This window comes from Gymnodraco acuticeps, unplaced genomic scaffold, assembly GCF_902827175.1.
Source record: "Gymnodraco acuticeps unplaced genomic scaffold, fGymAcu1.1, whole genome shotgun sequence".
Taxonomy (NCBI): Eukaryota; Metazoa; Chordata; class Actinopteri; order Perciformes; family Bathydraconidae; genus Gymnodraco; species Gymnodraco acuticeps.
Window position 1 is genome coordinate 1 of NW_022991077.1, and position 12,372 is coordinate 12,372.

At 43.9% G+C, this 12,372-nt stretch overlaps 1 protein-coding gene across 1 annotated transcript; it reads left to right on the forward strand.

Annotated features, from left to right (window-relative positions):
- Positions 1-1,174: 1,174 nt before the first annotated feature.
- Positions 1,175-11,681, forward strand: LOC117560036 (cyclic AMP-responsive element-binding protein 3-like protein 4; the record flags this gene model as incomplete). The annotated part of the gene is given in 6 exon segments (XM_034236787.1): positions 1,175-1,281; positions 4,745-4,813; positions 4,892-4,976; positions 5,942-6,035; positions 10,210-10,297; positions 10,299-11,681. Coding segments are annotated over 6 exon segments (576 nt in total), but the record flags the coding sequence as incomplete, so codon positions are not given.
- Positions 11,682-12,372: the final 691 nt, after the last annotated feature.

A 12,372-nucleotide genomic window follows, 5' to 3' on the forward strand; every position in this document is an offset into this window, starting at 1 on the left:
AGGACTGTTTGAGGCATATGATAGCTATGTGATTAACATGATGATTCAGCCTCTATGGAGAGAGACATCAAGCATGCTCATTTCTGACGTGGAGCTAATCTGAAGTAAACATTGAATACTGCTTTCTATTCCTCCATCTTGTGACTGTGTAACTCCCTCTCTTGGATATCAGCATGTGAAGGACACTGTTCAGGAACTAGTTGATGCTCTGTATGTGATGACTCCTTCCATTCTGGAGAGGATCACAGATACATGGATCCTGAGATTGAAGCTCACGCCGGGGACCAGTGAGAGTTCTCTAACAGTAGAACAAGAAATCAGGAAGACTGATTTAATAACTGACACTGTGTGAGCTCAGCGTTTGTGAAAAATGGTTCTAAACCAGTGCTTTTTGAGAAAACGTCAGGATTTTGAGAAAAAGTCTGAATTTTGAGAGAAAGTCTGAATTTTGAGATTTTGAAAAAAAAGTCCGTATTTTTGAGAAAAAGACAGAATTTTTAGATTTGGAGAAAAAGACAGAATTTGGAGATTTGTAGAAAAAGTCCGAATTTTGAGATTTTGAGAAAAAGTCTGAATTTTGAGATTTTGAAAAAAAAAGTCCGTATTTTTGAGAAAACGTCAGAATTTTAAGATTTTGAGAAAAAGTCCGAATTTTGAGAGAAAGTCTGAATTTTGAGAAGAATACCTACTTTTGTGATTTTGTAGAAAATGTCAGGATATTAACCTTCATGAGATTATGAAAACTTTCAGACATTTCTAAGACATGTTTCACATCTGTAATCTTAAAGTAACTGAAGCGGGGGAGACGCCTGGACACGTCTACGAGCAGCAAACTCTTTTGGCGTGTGGTGCAGTGGGTAGTGCGTTGGTGTTGGGATCAGGGGGTCTCAGGTTCAAACCCCACTGCAGTCAGCATGTCGTTGTGTCCCTGAGACACTTCACCCCAAAGGGCTCCTGTGGGCATTGTCCACAGTGTTGAGTATGTGAGTCGCTTTGGATAAAAGCGTCTAACAAGTGATGTGATGCGATTACATATTTTAATCGACTGACAGCCCTAATAAAAACACAGAGTGGGAATATCAAGATGAGATACAGATGAGTGTTGCTCCACAGTAGTTTGTGTTATTTTGTTTTCATTGCTCTCACACATTGTGTTTTCTGAATGCGTCCTCAGGCTGAGGAGAGGGTCCTGAAGAGGGTTCGGAGAAAGATCCGGAACAAGCAGTCGGCTCAGGACAGCCGGCGGAGGAGGAAGGATTACATCGACGGGCTGGAGAGCAGGTACCCAGACATCCATTTATTCATACATCTCCGTTCTGATACACCGGGGACAGGACCGGGGGGCCAACAGTGTCAGGGGCCCCACGAGGTGTCGCTCCACTGGGACCGGGTTCAAATGAAAACAAAGAGACGCAATGATGGAAACAATCACCTCCTAAAATCTGCACAGCGCTCCACTTTCAAGATTCAAGGTTCAAGGCTTTTATTGTCATGTGTCAGAGCTACAGTGTAGATATGGCAATGATACATCTGAGGTCACAGGCTCCTCTCACAGAGCAACCACAGGCTCCTCCCACGGAGCAACTACAGGCTCCTCCCACTAAGCAACCACAGGCTCCTCCCACAGAGCAACCACAGGCTCCTCCCACAGAGCAACCACAGGCTCCTCCCACAGAGCAACACAATCACACAATCACACAATCACGCAATCACACAATCACAGTGCAAGTAAATCCCCTCTTCTTCATGTCTCTTCTACATCAACATGTGTCCCCTCTTCTTCATGTCTCTTCTACATCAACATGTGTCCCCTCTTCTTCATGTCTCTTCTACATCAACATGTGTCCTCTCTTCTTCATGTCTCTTCTACATCAACATGTGTCCCCTCTTCTTCATGTCTCTTCTACATCAACATGTGTCCCCTCTTCTTCATGTCTCTTCCACATCAACATGTGTCCCTCTTCTTCATGTCTCTTCTACATCTACATCAATGTGTCCTCTTCTACATCAACATGTGTCCCCTCTTCTCATGTCTCTTCTACATCAAACATGTGTCCCCTCTTCTACATGTCTCTTCTACATCAACATGTGTCCCCTCTTCTTCATGTCTCTTCTACATCAACATGTGTCCCCTCTTCTTCATGTCTCTTCTACATCAACATGTGTCCCCTCTTCTTCATGTCTCTTCTACATCAACATGTGTCCCCTCTTCTTCATGTCTCTTCTACATCAACATGTGTCCCCTCTTCTTCATGTCTCTTCTACATCAACATGTGTCCCCTCTTCTTCATGTCTCTTCTACATCAACATGTGTCCCCTCTTCTTCATGTCTCTTCTTCATCAACATGTGTCCCCTCTTCTTCATGTCTCTTCTACATCAACATGTGTCCCCTCATCTTCATGTCTCTTCTACATCAACATGTGTCCCCTCTGTGGAAAGAGACTCTGAAAGTTTCAGGAACAAAGATTCTCTCTCTTTTTGATCCATTTCTATAAAAACCTGTCTGAAAATGAGCTGATCAGATTTTGGCCCACTTGATGATGTCATCACGATGTTTTGTCTTGTGTAACCATTAGCCAATCAGCAACTAAGGTAACCCCCCCCCCCCCCCCCCCCCTTATCACCTGAATCTCCTCCTAGAGCACCATTGAGTTCTTTGTAACCAAATCTCTCTAATGCGGCTTTCACACCAGCGCTTTTCCCTTTCTAGCTCCGAGCTAGAGCTTTTCTGGTTCAGCTCCGTTTTCCCTTTTCTGCTCCCGCTCTGTTCACACCGCCCAGCACCCGACTGGTGCTGCCGCTGCTGCGTCATGACGTCATCGTTTACATCGCTAATTTGCTCCCCAACGGCGTTACGGCGCTCACAACAACAACAACAACAACGGGGAACTGCGTCGGGTCGATGATCGTGTTGCTTTTAATCACACGAAGCCAGATTAAATTAAATAACGACTTCTCCAACCTTATACTTTGCTCCAGAGTGCCGTGGTTCATTGTTTATTAATGTGTTTCTGCAGCATTTACCGACCGCTGCAGTGTTGGCTGCTCTTCCACGGGAGTTTATTCTCCCGTTATCTCCCGGTTAGCTCACACTGCAGTGGCCGCTCTAAAGTATTCACTGTCCGACTCACACAAGCAGCTGATACATATCCCCAGTTTCCCTTAAGTGAATGTGTGTCAGTCTGAATTGACGCTGTTTGGCATCACAACGCTGTTATGAAAGTTTCTCTGGTATAAAATGGGTGATGTTAGCATAGCAACCGAAGCTAAACTGACTACTTGCTATTGCTATCCTATTGTGGCATAAACCGTTTTCTACAGGCACATTTTACCGGCGTATTTTTATAATGATTCTACTTGTGATAGTCGGACACGACAACCTGTGCAGCCCATGTATTGATTCCATCCGATAGCTGCTATAATACAAAACAACACGTCTGCCTCTCTCCACAATGATCAATAACAGTGAACGGATGGTCAAAGTAAGGTACAAATAAACAGAATCACACGAAGCCTGGTTAGTGTTGCCTGACTTTATAAAGTGTGTTTATAAGCACTACTGCTTGTAGGCAGGCATGACAGTCGACCCATGTTCAGGGGAGGTGGGTTTAGTTTCCTGCACGCCTCGACGTAACGGCCCGTCCACACAGCAGCTTTTGGCGATTTGTCCACCGCTTCCAGCGCGTCTCCGCCCATTGACTTTGAATGGGGATGACGTCACTTTCCCTCGCTTGTCGCCGAACTGCATTGTGGGGGGGCGAGGCGAAGATTTCCAGGATTTCCAGGATGTTCAGGATTCCAAAGTTGAACAATGTTCAACTTTTGAGGCTGAGCTGGAAGCGACAGCCAATCAGATCCGTTTATGCAAATCTGACAGTTCAAGCGCTAGCCAATCAAACCGCGTGCAAGCTGGGAGAACGAGACCCGCAGTTCATTTCTATATTCCACAAAAATGGAGGAGAAGTTAGTTATTGCGGTAGCAAATCACCCGGTTCTTTATGACCAGTCCCTATTTACTTACCGGGATACAAACCGGAGGAGCGAGGCATGGAGGGAGGTGGCAGAGACAGTGGGTGAAACTGGTAGGTTTTCACTTGTTTGGGGATTTTATATCCAGTTTACTTCGTTGCTATCAAGCATAGACAGTATCATTAGCCAGCATGGAATGTAGCATAAAATAGCACCATAGACATTAATCTCATAAATGTTCAAAATGTTAAAAGAAATAGTGGAGAAGAACCGGGTTTTTTTGCTTTGTATGTCGGCGGCGGGAGATTCATGTGATTGGTTGTTGGTCGCGAAATCCCCAAGCTTTCAGACACGCCCAGCTCCAAGATTTTCAAGATTTTTGAAAAGCTGCTGTGTGGACGTACCGTAAGAGAGACGTAAGCGACGCCACCTCTTAGCTCCGAAGCTCTTGCCTCTAGACCGACAATTTTTTGGAGCTGGAAGTGAACCGGATTCCGGAGCTAAGAGCCGGCACCACTGCGGTGTGAACAGGAAAAACCGGCACTTTTCAGGCTCCAGCTCCGAGCCGGAGCTGAAAAAGCGCTGGTGTGAAAGGGGCATCAGAGGGGCGTGGGGAGGGGCTCCTTATTTTCATCTAAAGTAACAGACAGAGAATCAGCACTTTGGAAACGGCTGAAACAGAGGGGATTATGGGTAATGCTGCCATGATCTGTTTGCATGAAAGGAGCTCTACAGATAAAGTAATAAGGTGTGTATTATCTGTGTGTTGTAAAGGGCAGCAGCGTGCTCGGCGCAGAACAAGGAGCTGCAGCGCACCGTGGGTCAGCTGGAGAAACACAACATGTACGACCGCTCTTCTTCTTATTTATCACCGTCTACTTTATTAAACTTTATTTCTGATAAAGCTGATTTTCTGCTCAGGTCTCTGCTGGCTCACCTGCAGCAGCTCCAGTCTCTCATCAAACACACCGTGAGCCGGGGAGCCCAGACCAGCACCTGCCTACTGGTGTGTGTGTGTGTGTGTGTGTGTGTGTGTGTGTGTGTGTGTGTGTGTGTGTGTGTGTGTGTGTGTGTGTGTGTGGTGTGTGTGTGTGTGTGTGTGTGTGTGTGTGTGTGTGTGTGTGTGTGTGTGTGTGTGTGTGTGTGTGTGTGTGTGTGTGTGTGTGTGTGTGTGTGTGTGTGTGTGTGTGTGTGTGTGGTGTGTGTGTGGTGTGTGTGTGTGTGTCTGTGTGTGTGTGTGTGTGTGTGTGTGTGTGTGTGGTGTGTGTGTGTGTGTGTGTGTGTGTGTGTGTGTGTGTGTGTGTGTGTGTGTGTGTGTGTGTGTGTGTGTGTCCTAGCATTACTATACTTGTGGGGACATACATCTGTTTACACAGTCACGTGTGGGGAGGTCCCCATGAGGGGCATCATTAATTTTAGGGTGAAGACTTGGTTAAGGGTAAGTCTCCAGGAAATGCATGTAAGTCAATGTAATGTCCCCTGAAGTGGTGTGTATGTGTGTGTGTGTGTGTGTCTGTGTGTGTGTGTTGCCACTGATATCCATAGATCCTGGAAACTAATCCAGTGTGTGTGTGTGTGTGTGTGTGTGTGTGTGTGTGTGTGTGTTGCCACTGATATCCATAGATCCTGGAAACTAATCCAGTGTGTCTGTGTTGTCTGTCGCCAACGACAATGAAAATTAAGTGGTGAACAGTTTTTTTTGTATGCTTTCAAACAGTAAAATAAGTGCTCATATGAACAGTGTTTGTTGCATGGCGTGCAGCTGAATCTGAGGCATTATGGGTATTTAATTAAAAAAAAATGTCTTGCATAATAAGGTGTCCTTTTCTCCATGACTTCCTTTTGTCGTAGATGGCTTACCTGGCTCATACCGGACATTAAAGACATTCAAAGTTTATTTCTCTACAGCCCAATATCACACATGTGAGATAAAGTTTGTGTGTATGTGTGTGTGTGTGTGTGTGTCTACAGATCATCCTGGTGTCTCTGGGTCTGATCATCCTGCCGAGTTTCAGTCCGTTCAGCCGAAACTCTTCTTCAGACGACGACTACAGGCCGACTGGAGGTCAGTGAGCTTTGTATATGGGCTCAGAACAGTCTCATAATACACACATGCACACAGAAGGAACTTGTATTTCCGGATCCACAGTTTTTCAATGCACACACAAAGGTGTTCCGTTTTGTTGGGGAAACATTTACTTTGACCCAGTTTATCAGTGTGTCCTGACTGAGCACACACCTGTAACCTTGGCTGCTGTGCTCTCAGTGTTCTGTCTCCCTGTTCCTGCCTGTTGGCGTCAGCTGATAGAGGTGTTATCATTCTATCTTGTGATACAGCATGTTGATTATTCTCTCTGAACTAAACACACGGGTCTGGAGTAGAGATCTTCAGAATTGGTTTGGCTTCTCTACCGTGTGGTCAGATCGTGGCCCGAAGCTCCAAATAAACCGTCAGTGTTTGCCATCAAACCTCCCGCTCTCCTCGTGTCTCTCTGAGTCCTGTTTCCAATCGCTTCAGAAGTTTCCCCCACACGTTTCATAAACATGTAAATAAAATCCAAATACAGAAAAAAGTTTAACATATGTATTTTTGATCCACACATATTTGTTTCCCGTTTAAAACCTCTGCACCTGCAAACACAACCCGCTTCCTGTGCACGGGTCGCTGTGCATTCGTGTGTGGGTTTTTTGAGACTCCCCTCATGTACGCATGTTGCGCTGTCCGGAGCTGACAGGTCCATGGTCCTGCCTGCAGGCGCTAATCTCAGGACTGATAAGGAAGTGTGTGTTATATGAGATGGCAGCGAGGTTTCAGCTCCGATTATTAAATCAAAGAGGCTTAATGTTTTCTATTATATTATTTCACTATAGCTATGTGGACGGTGTCAAGGTCCAATGTTGACCAACATTATCAATAGCGGGTGTAACTAAAATACAAGATGTCTTTATTTATTTATATATAATAACAATAATGATAATAATAATAGAAAAGATTGCATTAGCGTGCATTTCCTGTTCGGAAAGTGGCGATTTTATTTTGTGATTATATAATACTTGTAATAATGGTGCGTTCACACCGGAAAACTCGCCTCATTCATCTGAGTCAGCTTCTTGAGCCGTATCTGGCCGTGCAACACTCACAGCGTCACATACTGTATGCAGAAGTATTATTTTAAGCAACACATTAAGTTGACGAAAGACTCGAGTCAAATGTAATTAAAGTCAGATCGTGTTTTAGACGGGGCAGTGATATCATAAAGCTGTTAATGTACGCATTCAAACACTTGTTCTGTTACCAGCTGTATTCACCTTGCAGGTGCAGCTCTGTGGCTTTGATCCTGGATAAAGTGTTTAAGTCATGGATGTTTAAAGTTTAACTTCTTCATATGTCTAATATTATAGTTGACTTTTCATTCAGGAAGTATGACGCTGCGCTGGCAGTACGCTTGTTCATGTTTGTGATTGGTCGAATGTTGCTAACCCCGCCCCTTTCACGTGAACGCGCACTCAACCGTAGGACCGCATAGCGAGATCGCGTTTGTTTTGGGTTAGGTAAGCCGGGTAACTCAAACAGATCCAGGGTCTGTTGAACTGGATTCGTAGTACAGGCCACTGATCGATTAGGCTAAGCTAACCTGTAGCTGCTCCCTCCACACTCACAACAACTTCATACAGACATAAATAAAGCAGCTGTATTCGCCATACAGGAAACACACATTTAAAACAGTTCTGCCGGGCCGTTTTGTGTACACAAGCATTCATCAATGGTTCGGAAAGTGGCGCTGTACCTTAATAATATAAAATATTGTATTTGCGTGCATTTCCTGTTCGGAAAGTGGCGCTGTACTGGGAGTGGAGGTGACCTGAGATTAGCTCCATGGACCTGTCAGCTCCGGACAGCGCAAAATGCGTACATGAAGCGCTACGTCATGAACGCAATAAATCATACCCTCGTGGGGGCGCGCTCATGTGATTGGCTTAGAATGGAGTATGAATCGGCTGACCGTCAGGGGAGTCTCAAAAAACCCACACAGGAATGCACAGCGATCCGTGCACAGAAAGCGGTTTGTGTTTGCAGGTGCAGAGGTTTTAAACAGAAAACAAATATGTGGATCAAAAATACATATAGCCGCTTTCACACCAAGTACTTTGCCGTACTTAGTGCCGGCACTTAGTGCCCCTATGGAACTAAGTACCAATCGCGTTCACACCGGAGTACTTTTCCCTGAGGGAAGGATTAGGCAAATGAGCCGCTGACGTCACTTCTTCTTCTTCGGCTTTGGGTTTACTGGCAGGCCGCAAACAGCTTCACGGCGTATACTGCCGCCCAAAGTCCCCGGCCAGAAGTCCCCGGAGTTGGGGACTGGCTTCAGTAGAAGCTGCTGGGAGTCCCAGCAGCTTCTACTGAAGACTTCCGAGTAAATCGCCAGAACGCCGACACCTCCTCATCTCCACCGCTCCCATGTTTTATTTTGTGTTGCCATAAGTTAGTCTCTGCGTTTCTGCGCTGGGCTAATGCTAATGCTAATGCGAGGATAATAAAATGGCGGCTTCACAAAACTTTTTGGGAGTTTTACGGGGCGTGGTTTGCAATTTGCCCAGCCAATAGTACTTTTTTGGTACCACCTCTCAGCAGGCACTAAAAATGGGGGCAAAGGTTCCCGCCACTAAGTACTCTTTTTGGTGTGAACGCGACATAACGGAACTAAACGGGAAAAGTACGGGGAAAAGTACTCCGGTGTGAACGCGCCTTATGTAAAACTTTTTTCTGTAAGTGGATTTTATTTACATGAATATGAAACGGAAGACATTTGTGTGTGCATTGAAAAAAACAAGTGTGGATCCTTCTGTGTGCATGTGTGTATTATCAGACTGTTCTGAGCCCATATTTGTATCATGCTGAACTTTCTGCCACTAGAGGTCACTGTGGGAAAACAACAGTATGTTTAGTGTGGTGGTGGAGCAGTGTGGCATCATGGGAGTTGTAGTCTTCAGCTTCAGGGTTGTTGGTTCAGGAGGTTTTCACTGTCTCCTCCTCTCCTCTGATAAAAAGCAGTAAAAACAGTGAATACAAAAGTTGCTGCTGCTAACGTTAGCTAAGCTAGTTTATCTGATTACCTAAAGACGCAGACGTGACACACAGACGTGATGAGTAAAACTGATCAAAACAAAGTAGTTTTTCAAAATCTGTGTTTCTTTGGTGCAGTTTGGTCGACACAAGACAGAGACTGCGAGCTAAAGGCTAACGTTAGCTCAGCTTGTTCCTCTGATCACTTCAGATCCAGACGTCCCATTACTAAAATACTTTATTTGTTTAAAATATTGAGTTAAAAAACACCAAGACATAACACACTTTCCCACAGGTTCAACAAATCCTTGAAAATGTGTTATTTTGAGGGAGAAATCAAGGCCTTTTGTACATTTCTGTAAATACTAAAAACTTCTATCAAAGTTCTCTTGATGTTTTAAACTAAATGTGAGAAGATAGCCTACCTTAATACAAAAACAAGAGGTTACAGTAAAACTGGCAATAAAAAACTATAAATATTAACAAAAAATGTGCAAAAAAACAGATAAAATATTTATGTACACATAAGAATTTTAATTAAAATGTGCAATTGCCTACGTGAAGCACTTGGAATGGCCTAGCGCAGGGATCACCAACTACATTTGTGCTGTGAAGTCGCCGGAGCCTCGCAGCGGGGCTACTGCTGCGGAGCGCACAAAGCAGACTCTTCACCGAAAGATCACTTCTTCTTCAGAGCAGGGAAGACTACGCAGTACGCAGTCTACTGTCCCGCAGCTGCTGCCTCTCTGTTGGACTCCGGTACTGCACATTACTCAGGAGACGCAACAACATAAATGAGTGGGGGGCGAACGCACTAACCACTCAGCCACAGTCACCCCCAAGCGGCCAGTTGATGGTCACTGGCCTAGCGTCTGAATTGTGCTACAGAAATAAAACAACTTTAAAAGGTTTAAAATAAAATGGAATAAAGATATTTAAATAAACATAAGAAGTTAAACTGTCTAATTGTTGAAATAGAATAAATAACAATACAAATTAAAGTAAACATTTTCTCATCAGACAAAATGTAACAATAAGTATGTAAAATGTGTATTGACAATTTATACAGTGGGGTATTCGTATTAATGAAGATGTTGATGCTTATGACCAGCAGATTACACACCTCCTCCACATGCGGCGTTGTGAAGTGAAATCATCTTCTTCTCTCTAGTGATTTCCAGGAACATCCTGACGGAGCACCCAGCGGAGTCCGACTCCCCGTCAGCGACCTCTGACCCCGGGGAGTCAGCCGGACCGGAGGGGCCCCGCCGTCCTCCAACAGCCAATAGAAAGCCTCGGAAACCCAGGCTCCGATGTGGCGGCTGCAGAGGGGAACCGCTCGGCGCCCGCCACCCCAGACCCTGCAAAACCTGCTCACGCTGACGAGATGTAACACGAGGCTAGAGCACCAGGCCTGGACAGTTCAGGAGGCGAATCCCCCAATCGGGGGGTCGGGGGGGTTCGCTTCCCAAAACCCTGCAGTCACCGAGCCCCGAGGAGGAGTGCATTAAGAGGGAGATTAACAACATTTTCTTAGTGGACAAACGGCGGTACTACAACTCACGTGACGTCATTTGGCCCAAAGAGACATTTTCCCATTGACTCACATTAGGAGAGAGACGTCTGCAAATCAGTGGCGATATCTTCTTTTACTAAATCAACTTCACAACACAAACACTTTTAGATCAGTTATTAGCTAGAGTCTAGCTGTCAGCTTAGTGAACCAGGAGATGTTGAGGACCCCAAAGTTTTATGATAGAAATGTAGAGTAGGGTCTCCAGCACATAGAAACTGCCGGATGCTAACCTGCAGATGTTGGGACATGTGGATAATTAGCATAAGTTGTGTCAATTAGCATTAATTTGGACAGTTTAGGAGTGGTGTTGGGGGTTATTGAAGATGCTGAATCCATTTCTGATATTTTCAGGATCAAAAGTGTCAGTTTCAACCAGAAAGTGATCATATCTGTTCTCTCTGTGGACTGATTCTGGCTACCATGAGTAGAGTTGGACCATTGGATATAGAGAGCGCAAGATGAACATTATTACCTCTGTGGACACTTTCTTATCAAATAAATGAGCAATCTGAGTCCCTTAATCTTCAGAATCGACCCAAAATTGATCAAAATCAGGCCAGAGAGAGAATTACATGCTTTGCAATATTAGTCTTTTAACCCAATCAGAGCAGACGTTGATTTAGGAACACAGGTTGAAGCTGAAAGTACATTTTGTGTAATTTTATGGATGTATTTTTAGTTTTATCAGAAGAGGTTGTTGTCACATTAATATAATATGTTTTAAAGCTCTTAAAGTAATTTGGATATTTTAAAATGGCTTTTTCTTTGTGAGAGGGATTTATTGAGTCTTATTCTGGCTGTTTTTAATTTAATTTTAACCAAAAGTCCTCGTGGATTAATGTTTGAATGTTGTTGCGTCACTAAGTGTTAAATTAATATATTTGAGTCCATTGGAATTACAGAAAAATTACAGACCTGAGAAACGTTCAGATAAAACCATGCAAAGAGGGTTTAGTATTATATGTTAACCCTGCAGTGGAGCGACTCCTCTCTAACAGCTTCGTGGTTCATGAATCGGCTCACGGGGTTAATGATTCATTCATTCTTCATTAAAAGGGAACAACGAGTCTGTCTGTGATTTATTCATTTGTTTTCTGCAACCAAACTGATTTATTAGAATTCTGTCTCTTTAAGTGCCTCGTAGAGAAGTAACTCTGATCTTGTAGTAAAAGTAGAAGTACTCTGATCTTGTAGTAAAAGTAGAAGTACTCTGATCTTGTAGTAAAAGTAGAAGTACTCTGATCTTGTAGTAAAAGTAGAAGTACTCTGATCTTGTAGTAAAAGTAGAAGTACTCTGATCTTGTATTAAAAGTAGAAGTACTCTGATGATGTACTTCAGTAAAAGTAGAAGTACTCTGATCATGTACTTCAGTAAAGTAGAAGTACTCAGTCTTGTACTTGAATTGAAGTAAAAAGTAGAAGTACTCAGATCATGTAACTTCAGTAAAAGTAGAAGTACTCTGATCATGTACTTCAGTAAAAGTAGAAGTACTCAGATCTTTGTACTTGAGTAAAAGTAGAAGTACTCATATCTTGTACTTGAGTAAAAGTACTCTGATCTTGTACTTCAGTAAAGTAGAAGTACTCAGATCTTGTACTTGAGTAAAAGTAGAAGTACTCAGATATTGTACTTGAGTAAAAGTAGAAGTACTCAGATCTTGTACTTGAGTAAAAGTAGAAGTACTCAGATCTTGTACTTGTAGTGCGGCCATCACTGCGCTCCGGACCTTCGACCGCGAGAGACAGAAGGAGTACCGC